Source organism: Jaculus jaculus, chromosome 12, assembly GCF_020740685.1.
Source record: "Jaculus jaculus isolate mJacJac1 chromosome 12, mJacJac1.mat.Y.cur, whole genome shotgun sequence".
Lineage (NCBI taxonomy): Eukaryota > Metazoa > Chordata > Mammalia > Rodentia > Dipodidae > Jaculus > Jaculus jaculus.
The window spans coordinates 66,921,712-66,938,297 of NC_059113.1; the positions used below are offsets into that span (position 1 = coordinate 66,921,712).

Here is a 16,586-nt window from a genome sequence, read left to right on the forward strand (position 1 = left end):
TACTTAACACAAGAGAGCACAGGTAGAACCGGAACCACACACACACAAAAAGGCAAACATAAATACACCCCTTTCAATAATATCTCTTAATATGAATGGCCTCAATGCCCCAATGAAAAGACATAGGTTTGCAGACTGGGTAAAAAAGCAGGATCCTACAGTTTGTTGTCTACAAGAAACTCACCTTTCTACAAAGGATAGACATTATCTTAGGGTGAAAGGTTGGAAAACAGTGTTTCAAGCAAATGGGCCTAGAAAACAATCAGGGGTTCCTATCCTAATATCAGACAAGGTAGACTTTAGTCCAACGTTAGTCAAGAAAGATTAGGAAGTTCACTTTTTATTGATTAAGGGCACACTCCAACAGGAGGACATAACAATCCTAAACAAATATGCACCTAACATGGGGGCTCCCAAATTCACCAAACAAACACTATTAGAACTAAGATCACAGATAACACCAAACACAGTGGTGGTGGGGGACTTTAACACCCCACTCTCATCAATTGACAGGTCATCCCGGGAAAAAATAAACAGAGAGGCATCTGGACTAAATGAGGTCATAGAAGGAATGGACTTAACAAATATATACAGGACATTTCATCCAAAGGCTGCAGAATATACATTCTTTTCAGCAGCACATGGAACATTCTCTAAAATAGACCATATATTAGGACACAAAGCAAATCTTAACAAATTCAGGAAAATTAAAATAATTCCTTGCATTCTATCTGACCAGAATAGAATCAAACTAGAAATCAGTAGCAAGAAAGGCTATAGAGCATACACAAAATCATGGAAACTAAACAATACACTACTAAATGAGGAATGGGTCAATGAAGAAATCAAGAAGGAAATCAAAAAATTTATAGAGTCAAACAATAATGAGAACACAACACACCAAAATTTCTGTGACACAATGAAGGTAGTTCTAAGAGGTAAATTTATTATATTAAGAAATTAGAAAGGTCGCAAGTAAACGACCTAGTGCTTCACCTTAAAGCTTTGAAAAAAGAAGAACAAGGAACACCAAAAATCAGTAGACTGGAAGAAATAATAAAGATTAGGGCAGAAATTAATGAAATAGAAACCAAAAAAAAAAAAACAATCCAAAGAATTAATAAAACAAAGAGTTGGTTCTTTGAAAGGATAAACAAGATTGATAAACCCTTAGCAAATCTGACCAAAAGAAAGAGAGAAGAGACAAAAATTAATAAAATCAGAGATGAACAAGGTAACATCACAACAGATCCCAGAGAAATTCAAAAAATCATAGGGACATACTATAAAAGCATATACTCCACAAAGTATGAAAATCTGAAAGAAATGGATGATTTCCTTGATTTATAAGACCTACCTAAATTAAATCAAAATGAGATTAATCACTTAAATAGACCTATAACAAACATGGAGATCCGAACCGTTATCAATAATCTCCCAACTAAAAAAAGCCCAGGCCCGGATGGATTCACTGCTGAATTTTACCAGACCTTTAAGGAAGAGCTAACACCATTGCTTCTTAAGCTTTTCCAGGAAATAGAAAAAGAAGGAATTCTACCAAACTCCTTCTATGAGGTCAGCATCACTCTGATACCAAAACCAGGCAAATATAGAAAAAAAGAAAAGTACAGACCAGTCTCCCTCATGAACATAGATGGAAACATTCTCAACAAAATAATGGCAAACAGAATACAAGAGTATATCAAAAAGATCATTTACCCTGACCAAGTGGGCTTTATCCCAGAGATGCAGGGATGGTTCAACATATGCAAATCTATATATGTAATACATTACATAAACGGGTTGAAGGACAAAAATCACATGATCATCTCATTAGACGCAGAGAAAGCATTTGACAAAATCCAACATCCCTTCATGATAAAAGTCCTACAGAGACTGGGAATAGAAGGAACATATCTCAATATAATAAAGGCTATTTATGACAAGCCTACAGCCCACATATTACTAAATGGGGAAAAACTGGAAGCTTCCCCACTAAAATCAGGAACAAGACAAGGGTGTCCACTGTCCCCACTTTTATGTAATATAGCTTTGGAAGTCTTAGCCATAGCAATAAGACAAGAGACACACATAAAAGGGATATAAATTGGAAAAGAAGAGATCAAGTTATCATTATTTGCAGATGACATGATTCTATACATAAAGGACCCTAAAGACTGTACTAGCAAACTGTTAGAGCTGATCAAAACCTACAGCAATGTAGCAGGATACAAAATAAATACACAGAAATAAGTAGCCTTCATATATGCTAACAACAAACACACAGAGGGTGAAATCAGAGAATCACTCCCATTCACAATTGCATCAAAAAAAAATAAAGTAATTTGGAATAAACCTAACCAAGGAAGTAAAGAATCTCTACAATGAGAACTTTAAAACACTCATGCGAGAAATTGCAGAAGACACTAGAAAGTGGAGAAACATCCCTTGTTCCTGGATTGGAAGAATCAATATCGTGAAAATGGCAATCTTACCTAAAGCAATCTACACATTTAATGCAATCCCTATCAAAATTCCAAAGGCTTTCTTCATGGAAATAGAGAAAACAATCCAAAAATTCATTTGGAATCACAAAAAACCTCAAATATCTAAAATAATACTGATCAACAAAAATAAGGCTGGTGGTATCACCATACCTGATTTTAACCTATACTACAGAGCAATAGTAACAAAAACAGCATGGTACTGGCACAAAAACAGACATGTAGATCAGTGGAACAGAATAGAGGACCCAGATGTAAGCCCAAGTAGCTATAGCCACCTGATATTCGATAAAAATGCCAAAAAAACTCATTGGAGAAGAGACAGCCTCTTCAGCAAATGGTGTTTTGAAAACTGGATATATATCTGCAGAAGTATGAAAATAGATTCTTCTCTCTCACCATACACAAGAATTAAGTCCAACTGGATTAAAGACCTTAACATCAGACCTGAAACTCTGAAACTGCTAGAGGAAAAAGTAGGGGAAACCCTTCAACATATTGGTCTTGGCAAAGACTTTCTGAATACAACCCAAATTGCTCAGGCAATAAAACCACAGATTAATCACTGGGACCTCATGAAATTACAAAGATTTTGCACTGCAAAGGACACAGTGAAAAAAGCAAAGAGGCAACCTACAGAATGGGAAAAAATCTTCGCCAGCTATATATCTGATAGAGGATTAATATCTAGGATATACAAAGAACTCAAAAAGTTAAATAATAAGGAATCAAAGAAGCCAATCAAAAAATGGGCTATGGAGCTAAATAGAGCATTCTCAAAGGAAGAAATACGAATGGCATATAAGCATCTAAAAAAGTGTTCTACATCACTAGTCATCAGGGAAATGCAGATTAAAACTACATTGAGATTCCATCTCACTCCTGTCAGATTGGCCACCATCATGAAAACAAATGATCATAAATGTTGGCGGGGATGTGGAAAAAGAGGGACCCTTCTGCACTGCTGGTGTGAATGCAATCTGGTCCAGCCATTGTGGAAAACAGTGTGGAGGTTCCTAAAACAGCTAAATATTGATCTACCATATGAACCATCTATAGCACTCCTAGGCATATATCCAAAGGACTCATCTCATTTCCTTAGAAGTACGTGCTCTACCATGTTTATTGCTGCTCAATTTATAATAGGTGGGAAATGGAACCAGCCTAGATGTCCCTTAACTGATGAGTGGATAATGAAGATGTGGCACATTAATACAATGGAGTTCTACTCAGCGGTAAAGAAAAATGAAGTTATGAAACTTGCAGAAAAATGGATGGACCTGGAAAGGATTATACTAAGTGAGGTAACCCAGGCCCAGAAAGCCAAGTGCCACATGTTCTCTCTCATATGTGGATACTAGCCACAGATGATTGGGCTTCTGTGGGAGAAGGAAAATACTTGGTAGCAGAGGCCAGTAAGTTAAAAAGGAGACATAAAGGGAAGAGAAAGGAAGGGAGGAGGATACTTAATAGATTGATATTGTATATATGTAAGTACAATGATTGTAATGGGGAGGTAATATGATGGAGAATGGAATTTCAAAGGGGAATGTGTGGAAGTGGGGAGGGAGGGATTTACCATGGAACTTTTTTTATAATCATGGAAAATGTTAATAAAAATTTAAAAAGAAAAAAAAGGGGGGGAGACTGAAGGGCAGTAGGTGTGGTAGTGCACACCTTTAATCCCAGCAATCAGAAGGCAGATGTAGGAGGATCACTGTGAGTTTGAGGCCAGACTGAAACTACACAGTGAATTCCAGGTCAGCCGGGGTTAGAGTGAGACCCTACTTTGAAAAGCGCCCCCCCCCCCAAAAAAAAAAAATGGTTTGGGCTAGAGTGATGGCTTAGCAGTTAAGGCGCTTGCTTGCAAAGGCAAATGACCCAGGTAAGCCAGAGCACAAGGTAGCACATGCATCTAGCGTTCATTTGCAGTGACTGAATTGCCTGACACACCCAGTCTAATTCTCTCTCTCTCCCTCAAATAAATAAATACAAATATTTTTTTTAAAGGAACTGAAAGCCAGGCATTCTGTATTTCAGTTTACAGTGAAGGAGAAAAATGAAATACCTGAAATAATAGCACACAGCCCAGGAAGGTAGACATCCTGTGCTGCTCTTATATAATACTTATGGTTGGCTAGCAGCTGAAGATAGGCTGTGATATAACCTATACTACGCTTCCTAAAACCACCAGTTGTATGACTTCGAAAACAACTAGAAGACATTTAAGTAAAACTGGATCAATAATCACACCAACACAATCATGTACACAATCAACTTATACGAAGGCAGATAGCTAGATGGGATAAAAAACAGGCAATATTCAACTATGTTGCCTACAAGAAACACATCTTATTACACTACCTGAGATACTGTCTTCCTATGTAGCCAGGCTGGCCTCAGACTCTCAAGTGTTCTGGTCTCTGCCCTCTGAATGAAGGGATGATGGATATGTGCCACCATGTCCAACCCACTTTAGTTAGTAACTTTATTTTTAAAAACTTTTAGTTTGAAATTAATTTAAATATTTGTTGCAAAAAAGAGCAGAAAGCTCCTGTAAATGCTTAACCTAATGTCATAGTTGAGTAGGAGGTATAGTCCCCGAAAGGTTCATATGTTAAAGGCTTGGTTCTTAATCCAAGCAATATTCACAGCTGGGGCTTTTGGGCAGTGACTGGATCACAGTTGGTCTACTGTCACCAACAGATTAATAATTTGATAGGAAAAAATAGTTTGATAGGAGTGAACAACCAAAATTAGGGGGTATAAAGTAGAAGGTGGGGCCTAGGTGGCAATGATTTGAAAGGGCCTCTTCTTCTGTCTCTTTCACTGTCTGGATGCTAAGAGGTGAGCAGCCTTCTCTGCCATAGGCTCCCTCTGTCGCACACTGCCAGGCACAGGCTAAGGACCTCCAGGTTCCAGGAGGACATACCCTCTCTAAGCCCGACATACCTGAACTTAGGCTTTGCCCTGTGACCTTTGGCCAGTTGCCTAGGAAACTCCTTATATGCGATCAGCCAGCAACCTTTGCACAGCCCATCCCCCTGTACCCTACACCTTCTCCCTGCCATTGCTCACATGCTGGCATGTATGTCTCTATATACTGATTAAGCATCAGCAAGCAACCTTGTACATCTAATCCCCTTAGGACCCTCAACTGCTTATAAACCCACTTCCCTGTTGATTAAACCAAGCTGTTCACAGACACTGTCTCCTGGAAGTGATTCTTTTGTGTGCTCACTATCCATGGTTGCCTGCATGCCTTTGGGCAACCACGGCCATCCCCAAGGATCCAGGGACCCACACCCTCCATGATATTCAGATTTACCTGAGATCCAAAGCAACAAATCCAGCCACTCTTAGACTGAAACCATGAACCAAAACAAATATTTTCCCACTATAAACTATTTCCTGAGTTATCCGTCACAGACGTGCCATCTGACTAACCTCTGGCTTTGTCTGAGAGAACCTATGGTGCAATTATCTATTAGAAAAACAACCTTCATACAATACTAACTACTTGTAGAACTGGATTCCACTTGCTTGGCCACTCAAGTCTTTTGCTGTGCCAGGACTGAATCTATGACATTGTATTATATTTAGTTATCTCCAGTCTATGACTAGTTTTCAGTGTTCTGTAAATTTGATCCTTTAGAGATTCCTAGTTTACTCCTTTTTACAAGGTCCCTGTTGTGGTCTAAATGCAAAATGCCCCCATAGGTGAATGTATTTTACCACTTGGTCCTCACCTGGTGGTGGTGTGTTGGGGAAGCAAGTCTCCACAAATTTAGGGAAACTGACATAACTGCTTGTATTATATATGAAAAAAATAAATCAATCCACTCAAAAATAGGATAGAAAATAAAGAGTTCTCAAAGGAAGAAATACAAATGGACAATAAGCATTTAAAGAAATGCTCAACATCCTTACCCATGAGGAAAATGCAAATTAAAATGACTCTGAGATTCCATCTCTCTCTGATCAGAATGGCTATCTTAAAATTCTTTTGTTTATTTTTATGTATTTATTTGAGAGTGACAGACAGAGAGAGAAAGAGGCAGATAGAAAGAGGAAGAATGGGCGTGCCAGGGCCTCCAGCCACTGCAGACAAACTCCAGATGCGTGCACCCCCTTGTGCATCTGGCTAATGTGGGTCCTGGAGAATTGAACCCCGAACGGAGGTCCTTAGGCTTCATAGGCAAGTGCTTAACCGCTAAGACATCTCTCCAGCCCCATAATGACTATCTTAAAAAAATCAAATGACAACAAATGCTGATGAGAGATGGGAAAAGAGGAACCCTCATTTACTGTTGGTGGGTGTGGTGGTTTGATTCAGGCATCTCCCATAAACTTAGGTATTCTCAATGCTAGGTTCACAGCTGATGGAGATTTGGGAACTAATGCTTCCTGGGGTGGGCTTAGGGGTATTATAGCCAGTTTCCCCATGCCAGTGTTTGGCACACTCTCCTGTTGCTATGGTACACCTTATGTTGGCCAGAGGGTGATGTTCACCTTCTGCTCATGCCATCGTTTTCCCCTGCCATTGTGGAGCTTCCCCTCGACTCTGTAAGCCAAAACAAACCTTTTGCCCAGGAGCTTCTCTTGGTTGGGTGATTTCTACCAGCAATGCAAACCTGACTGCAACAGTAAAGTGGTACCGAGGAGTGGGATTGCTGCTGGACACCTGACTGTGGCTTTGGCCTTTTGGAGCTGATTTTCAAGAGGAATGTGGAAGGATTTGAAACCTTGGCCTAAGGGATGCCTTGCAGTGTTGGAAGTATAGCTTGATTGACTATTCTGGTCAGAGCTGCAAGACCTGAATGTAGTAAGAACTACGGACTGTGAGGTTTGGCTTATGAAAGTAAGAAAGAGCTTTATTTGGACTGGGCTGGCAGTTTGTGTGTAAAGCTTGCTATTATGGCCGTGTCCTGAGAAGTTGTGCAGGGTTGCAATGCGTAGAAATGGATTGGTGTGAGCAGAGGGATATGGCACAGAAAGAAAAATCTTTGGGTGAACTGTTGCCCGGTCAGCTGCAATTGAGAGATTATAACCTTTGAGATTGGGCTAGCTGACCGGCACTGGGGCAATAGGAAGAATGTAGACTCTTTTGGAGGGGCCTGAGTGCTCAAGAAGTGTCCTGCCCTTCAAAGTCTGCTTTCTGCCCCCTGGATTAACAAACTGGTAACCTACCTGGTATTGTGAAGTATAAGAAATGCGGGAAAGAGAGAGGGTCATTGAGTTTAAAACACAGTCTTGTGTTTTGGAAATGGTCATGGGCTGTGTAAAGCAGGCTTGCTGGTTGACTGCATGGAGACCCCATGGGGCCATGAGGATGAACCATGGATTGCAGAGGAGACCCACTGGAGATGCCAGGACCACGAGATGGCTGCTAAGGAAAGCTGCCGGCCCCAATGAAGTTTCCCAGGACTGTGAGTAGCCTAGCTGGAGGGGCAGAATTGAATGCCAGAGATTTGTTGCTGGTTAGAATTATTGGACTCGGAGATTTATCACTAACTTGAGTTGTTGGATTTGAAGCTACAGAGTTTGATGTTTGCCCTGGTTGTTTTAAATCTTGTATTGGTTGAATATTTCTTTGCTATGCCCAATGCCATTTTTTGCAGTGTGAATGTTTATTCTGTGCCATTGTGGGTTTTTTTTTTTTTTTTTTGAGGTTATTTTTTGGTATTATGGCTCAGTTAAAAAATCTTGGACTATGGGAACATATGAACATCATTGGAATTGATAAAAACTATGGGAACTTTTAAAGTTTGATGAATTCATTGCATTTTACATCATGTATGGTTATCAGTTTATGGGGGTCAGGGGCAGAATGTTGTGGTTTGATTCAGGTGTCCCCCATAAACTTAGGTGTTCTGAATTCTAGGTTCAGAGCTGATGGAGATTTGGGAATTACTGCCTCCTGGAGTGAGTGTATTCTTGGGACAGGCTTAGGAATGTTATAGGCAGTTTCCCCATGCCAGTGTTTGACACACTCTCCTGTTGCTATGGTACACCTTATGTTGGCCAGAGGGTGATGTGCACCCTCTGTTCATGCCATCATTTTCCTCTGCCATTGTGGAGCTTCCCCTCGAGTCTGTAAACCAAAATAAACCTCTTTTTCCCAGAAGCTTCTCTTGGTTGGGTGATTTCTATCAGCAATGTGAACCTGACTGCAACAGTGAGAATGTAAACTTGTATATCCACTATGTAAGTCAGTATGGAAATTCCTCAAAAATCTCAGTAGAGCCAGGTGTGGTGGTGCACACCTTGAATCCCAGCACTTGGGAGGCAGAGGTAGGAGAATCGTTGTGAGTTCGAGGCCACCCTGAGACTACACAGTGAATTCCAGGTCAGCCTGAGCTAAAATGAGACCATACCTGGGGGGGGGGGGGGGGAGAGGGTATGGGGAATAAAACACATACACAAAATCTCAATAGATCTACTATTTGACCCAGCTATTATACCACTCTTGGGCACATTGCCCTCAAGACTCTACAATAGAGATAAAATTAGCCATGCTTGTTGCTGCTCTATTCACAATAACTAGGAAATGGAATCAGCCCACATGCCCATCAGTGAATGAATGGTTAATGAAGATATGGGTCATATGCACATTGGAATTCTAGTCAAAAGTAAGAAAAAAAAAGAAATTATGAAATTCATTCTGCATGACATTATGATACAACAAAGCTGTCCTGGGCTGTGGGTTGGGACACCTGAACTAGGTGAAAATCATCATGGGTCTGGCAGATTTCTCACATAAAATACTAAAAGTACAAATTACAAAAGAAAAAAAACTTACATTCTTTTAATTTTTGGCGCTACCCCCCAAGGGAGGGTCTCACTGTAGGTCAGGCTGACCTGAAATTCACTATGTAGTCTCTGGGTGGCCTCGAACTCACGGCAATCCTCCCACCCCTGCCTCCCAAGTGGTAGAATTAAAGGTATATGCCGCCATGCCTGGCTAAAACTTACATTCTTTTAAAAAAGACATTTGTATTGTTTGTGTGTGTGAAAAGAGAGATGGAGACAGAGAAAGAAAGAAAAGAGTATGGGCACATCTCTTGCCACTGCAAACGAACTCCAGAAAAATGTGCCACTTTGTGCATTTGGCTTTACATGGGTACTGTGGAGTCAATACAGGCCGGCAGGCTTTGCAAGCAAGCACTTTTAACTGCTGAGCTATGATCCCAGGCCAAAAGTTGCATTCTTTAAAAGACATATGAAGAAACTAAAGGAAAGGGCAGGCCATGGAGTTGAACTGCATGGCCTTGGATGCTTTCATCTTATTTTTTAGCTATTAATTTCTATTGTATTTCACATAAGTTTTTACTTGCCATACCTTAGAAACACTTAAAAGATATCCATTTTCTATAAAAAGAAAAGATCAGTAGAATCGAAGTAGATATCTTTTAACGAAATAGAAATTGGGATAATTCCTGAAAGCCAATATCATGAGTTTCTAACTTATAGTGATGCATAATGATAAGATGGCTTCATACACACACGTACATACACACACACACACACACACACACACAGAGCTTCTACCCAATTGTCTTCAAAATGGAAATGGGCAATGGTAAAGAAAATTCAACATACCTTCTTCAGCAAAGAGTTTTTCCACAGGTCCTATAAATTGATTGATTTCACTGAGTTCATCGTGGCTAACCTCTGGAAATGGGAAAACTCCTTTCTAAAAATGAAAAACATTTACTTAAGTAACTTCCCACTATGTTACTGTGTTAATATTTATCCAAAGGGGAAAATAAAGTGCTATATGCTATATCTGGCCAGTAGGATGTGACCTGAAGGATGCATAAAGCAGATGCACAAGATGCTTCAGGTACAGAGCTTGAGTCTCAGACTTCACCCCACAAAGCAGGCTGAATCCTGACTTTCATCAGTTTCTTCATGAATAACAAGTGGTGAGGACTATCCCATATACTAATTCTGAAGCTGATAGGTCCCAGTAGCACTTTCATTTTCTCCCTCAAAATGCACATGTCACATGTACTCAAGGTTCGTGTGAGACTCCTAGGAGACAGCGCGTATGAAAGCTGTTCATTAAAATGGGAACTATACCAGTGGCAGTGTAAGCTCAAAAGCTTTGGACCCACACCTGCCATTGAGAAGAACAAAAGCACACTGTAGTTATCAGGCCTGTCCCTTCCAACAGCTGTCTCGCATGTGCCTGTGCTGACCATGTGAAGTAGCATGATCATGGGACAAGACCACATCAACCTGACAGTAGCCACTCCTCATATGTATGACTTCAGCAACTCACATGGTTTTTCTCAGCGCTGATTGCTGTTTTCTCCTACATTACACATAATATTGCTCATCTTAAAAAGTAGCTGTGAGGGCTGGAGAGATGGCTTAGTGGTTAAGCGCTTGCCTGTGAAGCATAAGGACTCTGGTTCGAGGATCTATTTCCTAGAACCCATGTTAGCCACATGCACAAGGGGGCACACGTGTCTGGAGTTCATTTGCAGTGACTGGAGGGCCTGGTGCACCCATTCTTTCTCTCTGCCTACCTCTTTCTCTCTCTGTTGCTCTCAAATAAACAAACAAACAAAAAAGGCAGCTGTGAGAGTCAGAAAGGACATATACAGATCCTGGGGCATGAAGTAACTACATATGTATGCAGGTCCAGCTTTGCTCCCATCTATTTTCTTGGCCTGGAGAATGACTTGGCTTTCAGTCTCTAGTGCCCAGCCAGCCAGTGCTCCTCGTTGGCCCTTGAAATAATTCTATGAAGCCTGAGCTCTATGGCCAACTGAGCTAAAGCCATCCCTAAATTTGCATGACATGAGGATACAGCTTTGGACCCACAGCTGCTGAACAGGGACAGGCCACAAGATGCCAGTCCTACCTCTCTTGTTGTTCCTTTTTAACCACAAAAGAGCCTTCCACCTTCCTTTATCCAGAAGGAAAGCCAAGTTCCACTCTAACAACATGCCCAAATCTGTTTGTTTATCTCTGGCCCAAGGAATAGTGGCTTCGAGGTCTCTATCCAAAAGAGAAAATGGTTCAAGGCAATCTGCCTATATCTATCAGCACCTCACTATCTAGGTAGTAACCAGCCAACCTTCAGCCATAATAAAAGGGTAACTGCTACCAAGTGTGGTGGCACATACCTTTAATCCCAGCACTCAGGAGGCTGAGGTAGGAAGATTGCAGTGAATTCTAGGTCAGCCTGGGCTACACAGCGAGTGCCAGGCTAGCCAGGGGTAGTGTGAAATCCTAATTTTAAATAAAAAGGCCAGGCACGGTGGCACACACCTTTAATCCTAGCACTTGGGAGGCAGAGGTAGGAGGATTGCTGCGAGTTCGAGACCACCCTCAGACTACATAGTGAATTCCAGGTCATCCTGAGCTAGAGTGAAACCCTACCTGGGGTGGGGGTGGGGGGATGAAATAACTGCTAAAGAAAAAGATCCTGGTCATGAAGGAAGATCTTACTGATAACTGTGGATCACACCATGGGAAGAGTGCTCACTGTCAATGAACAACTTTCATACTGGTAGAATAGTGGAACCTGTTATTCAAGTAAATCTTCTGGAGAAGCCAAATATACAAAACACATACAAACCAAGTGGCTGTAACTATCTATTAGTAATGTCACATGAACTTTAACTATTCAACCAACTTGCCTCTGTAGCAGCTTCAGGTCCAACTAAGGGTAGTATGGCAGGCATAGTCCTGCATGACTGGGATGATCTCTCTGCATTCTGAGACTGTCATTGACCCACCTAAGGCCCTGAAATGTGAGAAATGTTTGCTTGATTCAAAGGGTAGCAGTGAAGCTACCTAAGAATGGTCAGAATGTAACTATAAAATGAAAAATAAAGCAAGAACAACTTGCTGTAGAGTTCAATGTGGACTAGGAGCATAAGAGAAATATGACAATAAGACGACATTGGATGAACAAGTAGAACTACAGAGCTGCCATTATCTGTGATAAAGGCTGCTGGGAGAAGCATATCTGGGTGCAGACCACAAGTGAATTTTCAAAAATGTGAATTAGAAATGCTTATGAGACATCTAAGTGAAGCTTCTGAGCAGCAAGGTTTAAACTCTTTAAGTCCAAGTTGGAGAAATAAATCTGGATCATATGGATATAAGTGGGCATTTAAAGCCAGGACATCAAATTAGGTCTTCAAAGGGATGAATGTAGTGAACAAGAGGTCCACAGACTGAGCCTTAGAAAATTTTAACTTTGCTGGGTGTGGTGGGCACCTGTAACCCTAGCACTTAGAGGGGAATATAAGACTGGAGGATCTTGAGTTCTGGGATAGAGCTTCAGTGAACAAAAAGCACCCCATAATAAACAACACACCCCAAAACAAAAAAATTAAAAACCTTTCCAATTCCAAGTGGACAAGACAAAACCTTGGTCAATGTCTATAAGTTGAACCAAGCAAAGGAACAGCCTGCTTGCCAGAAGCTGGGCACCTAAATTATGTTCAGGACAGGGTGTGCTTATCTGTATCAAATGCCAGTGATGAATCAGGTAGGAGTAGAACTGAGAAAAAAATTCCTCAGATCTGACAACATGGAAGTCTCTACTGACTTTCATGACTCAGGACAATGCCTGATAGCATAGATTCAAGATCCAGTAGAAGGGTCTACAACAGATGTAGATGAGAAGAATTGTCCTTGAATAAGTGAGAAGGTTGGGGGTCTAATGATCAGAATGGCCTCTGCTAGGAGCTCATTACTGGTAATGGATTACAGATAGCCTGGGGGAACTGCTGGGATTCTTACTGGCTGAACTGATGACCTCAGTAAAACAGACAGTTCAGATCAATGATAGGGCAGGTGTGGCCAGAGGTTTAAAAAGTGAACAAGCCTTTAATCCCAGAACAAGGGAGGTAGGAGGATCACCATGAGTTCAAGGCCACCCTGAGACTACATAGTGAATTCCAGGTCAGCCTGGACCAGAGTGAGACCCTACCTCAAAAAACCAAAAAAAAAAAAAAAAAAAAAGGATAAAAGTGTAAAGGATTTGAGTTTGTTCTTCATTCATGACACAGCACGCGCAGATCCAGGTTCTGGGGAAAATGGTTCCCATACTTTAAAATGCCAGCTCTAAACTTTCTAGCAGGGTCACCACTCTTAGCTTGAGTCTCTGCTTCTGCTTAAGTGCTCAGTCTGACAACATGAGAAGAATGACCTAAACATAGGACTAGCATACATTTTGGCCACGGCAAAATAGTACTCTGCTTCACCTCTAGAAGGGAGTAGTACTATGCTCACCCCTATTTTTTTTTATTTTATTTTTTTTAACATTTTCCATGATTATAAAATATATCCCATGGTAATTCCCTCCCTCCCCACCCCCACACTTTCCCATTTGAAATTCCATTCTCCATCATATTACCTCCCCATTACAATCATTGTAATTACATACATACAATATCAACCTATTAAGTATCCTCTTCCCTTCCTTTCTCTACCCTTTATGTCTCCTTTTTACCTTACTGGCCTCTGCTACTAAGTATTTTCCTTCTCATGCAGAAGACCAATCATCTGTAGCTAGGATCCACATATGAGAGAGAACGTGTGGCGCTTGGCTTTCTGGGCCTGGGTTACCTCACTTAGTATAATACTTTCCAGGTCCATCCATTTTTCTGCAAATTTCATAACTTCATTTTTCTTTACCGCTGAGTGGAACTCCATTGTATAAATGTGCCACATCTTCATTATCCACTCATCAGTTGAGGGACATCTAGGCTGGTTCCATTTCCCAGCGCTCACCCCTATTTTATAAACTGAAGCACGAGGCAAAAAAGTAACGTGACTAGCTCAAGGCCATGTTGAAGCCAGCATTTTCCCTTTGGCCGCACAGTACCAAAGAATTTCATGCTCTATGAAGCTCCACAGCAATTCGACATTAGCTCTACCTTAAAGCTAAAAGGAGTGCACTCAAAGACTGTGATAAGCGTGTCACAGCCAAGCATTTGCTACTGGCTGAGTTCTAAGATTTCTGAAAAGGACTGCATGAGAAAGGAGCCAAGCTAGATTTATGTCACTCCAATGGCAGAGTGAAACGGGGCTCAGCTACAGAAGCAAATCCGACAGTTCTTGAAAGGAGACCTGAGAAACAGCAAAAGATGAAGTGTGTTTAGGAATCACACAGGTGGCAGGTGTCTTCGTAATCATCTCTGGAATCTGCCCAATTGCCCTGATAAGAAGAAAGGTAGGTGAGACAGTGCACGCCTGTAATCACAACATTCTAGATACAGAGGCAGGAGGATCAGAAGTTCAAGGCCTACCTGAACAACTTAGTAAAATACTTAAAAGAGAGAGCGCTGACACTATTCAAGCTACATCTTCCAAAGAATAAACCAGAGGGTGTTTGTCCCGCAGATTCAGAGTTGACAAAGCTGCACCCACGGAAGCAGAGCAGCCAGGAATCGCCTACCTGCTCGATGTTACCCAGGAAGAGCTCCTTGGCGAATGCGCGGCTCTGCGGGCCAGTGTGCAGCGGGCTCCGGCTCGTGGCAAAGACACGTAGCACCCGGCAAGCCTGTGCCGCTGCTGCCCGGCACACGAACAGCCCGAGACCAGCCATACGTCCCAGGTCAGATCAGGAGGATTCCAGAAGCTGCTCGTGGAGCCCTAAAGATGCTGGGGAACTGCGCTGTCGGATGACGCCATCGACCCGCGCCGGAGGAACCGTCCCGCGCTTTGCAGCTCAAACACGCCCTGCGCAGTACTGGCCGTACTGCGCAAGCGCCACCCGGCTCGGGGCTGGAAGTTCCCTGGCGCGGAGCACCCTGGCAGAAGCCCGGTGCCATGGCTCAGCAGTGAGCCTTCCTTCTCAAGTTCCATCTTCAGCACCCTCTTGAAGCTGGACACAAAATGTCTCCATGTTTGGGCTTTCTAGTGGCGAAAACGAGGGAAAGAGCCAGCCTAATTACCTTGGACTAGCTTTAGCCCAATAGCCACTTATTGACCACACAGACCAGCAGCTTCCTCCAACCCAAGGACTAAAAATACCATCAGATAGCATCTGAAGCCTATGATGGAGAAATGGTCAGCCACTGTATTTGACTTTCTTTTCTGTAACGTAAAACCTTCATGAAATTGTTAATATATTGGAACATGGAATTCGAAGTAAACTAAATCTGTGTTCTTCCCAGGCCATGGTCACTCATATTTGGCTCCAGAATAAACTATCTTATCCCCATTCAGGTAAGAGCTGTGTCCTTTACATTAACAGTTATGGCCCCCAAACATGTGGCCCCAAAGACAAGTCACTTCTACTTAGGATGAACCTGGTCAGAACCAGGTTCTAGCGTGTTATGCCCAACTGTCCACTGTTGTCTCCTTAAATGCAGGTTGGTGAGTTCATGCTGTTACAAATTTGAAATAATAACCAAGACCGCCCAACTGAGATGTTAAAGAAAGTCATTTTATTAGTTGGCCAGCTAGTGTATGGAACTTGGAAATTGTCCGTAAATGCAGCCCTGACTATTGAGTTCAGCAGCATTTGAAAGGCAAAAACCACATTATTTGAAATGGTTTGGAAAGTTCCCAACATGTTCTTGGAAGCCCCCAATATTTTCATTATTTGTTTTAACTCTGCAAAAGCAAGCAAACCTGGTTACACAAGTGGAAATTTGCAATTAGCTTGAATCCTTTAAAAAAAAAATCCCTATGTTACCAGTTACCAACCCACAACCCACATCCTTATTTTTAGTTTCTTGTTCTTAGAACCTGCTTTTGCTGACTTGTTGACTTCTGTTTCTTACAGGGCATGTCCAAGTAACATAAAAATGGCTGTCCTGCCGGGTGTGGTGGCGCACGCCTTTAATCCCAGCACTCGGGAGGTAGAGGTAGAGGATTACTGTAAGTTCGAGGCCACCCTGAGACTCCATAGTGAATTCCAGGTCAGCCTGGGCTAGAGTGAGACCCTACCTTGAAAAAAAAAAAAAAAAAGGCTGTCCTTAGGCTAAGTTGCTGGAGACTGTTTCACTTCTGGGGCTTAGACCTCCGTTGATTTGGTGGAAGATGCACTAGTTTATTCTGAGCCACTTTTAAGATCCTTTTGTTGCTGTTGGATACTTTTGG

General features: G+C 41.8%; 1 protein-coding gene across 1 annotated transcript in view; it reads right to left on the reverse strand.

The window, feature by feature from the left end:
• The window catches only part of Acad9 (acyl-CoA dehydrogenase family member 9), a 47,973-nt gene extending 32,787 nt beyond the window's left edge, over positions 1–15,186 (reverse strand). Inside the window, exons 1-2 of the mRNA XM_012950798.2 lie at positions 14,935–15,186; positions 10,107–10,200 (exon numbers count right to left, since the gene is read on the reverse strand). Of these exons, the coding sequence (XP_012806252.2) occupies positions 10,107–10,200; positions 14,935–15,084 (244 nt within the window). The 5' untranslated portion in view covers positions 15,085–15,186. The remainder of the gene's footprint in view (positions 1–10,106; positions 10,201–14,934) is intronic.
• Between the last annotated feature and the right edge of the window lie 1,400 nt (positions 15,187–16,586).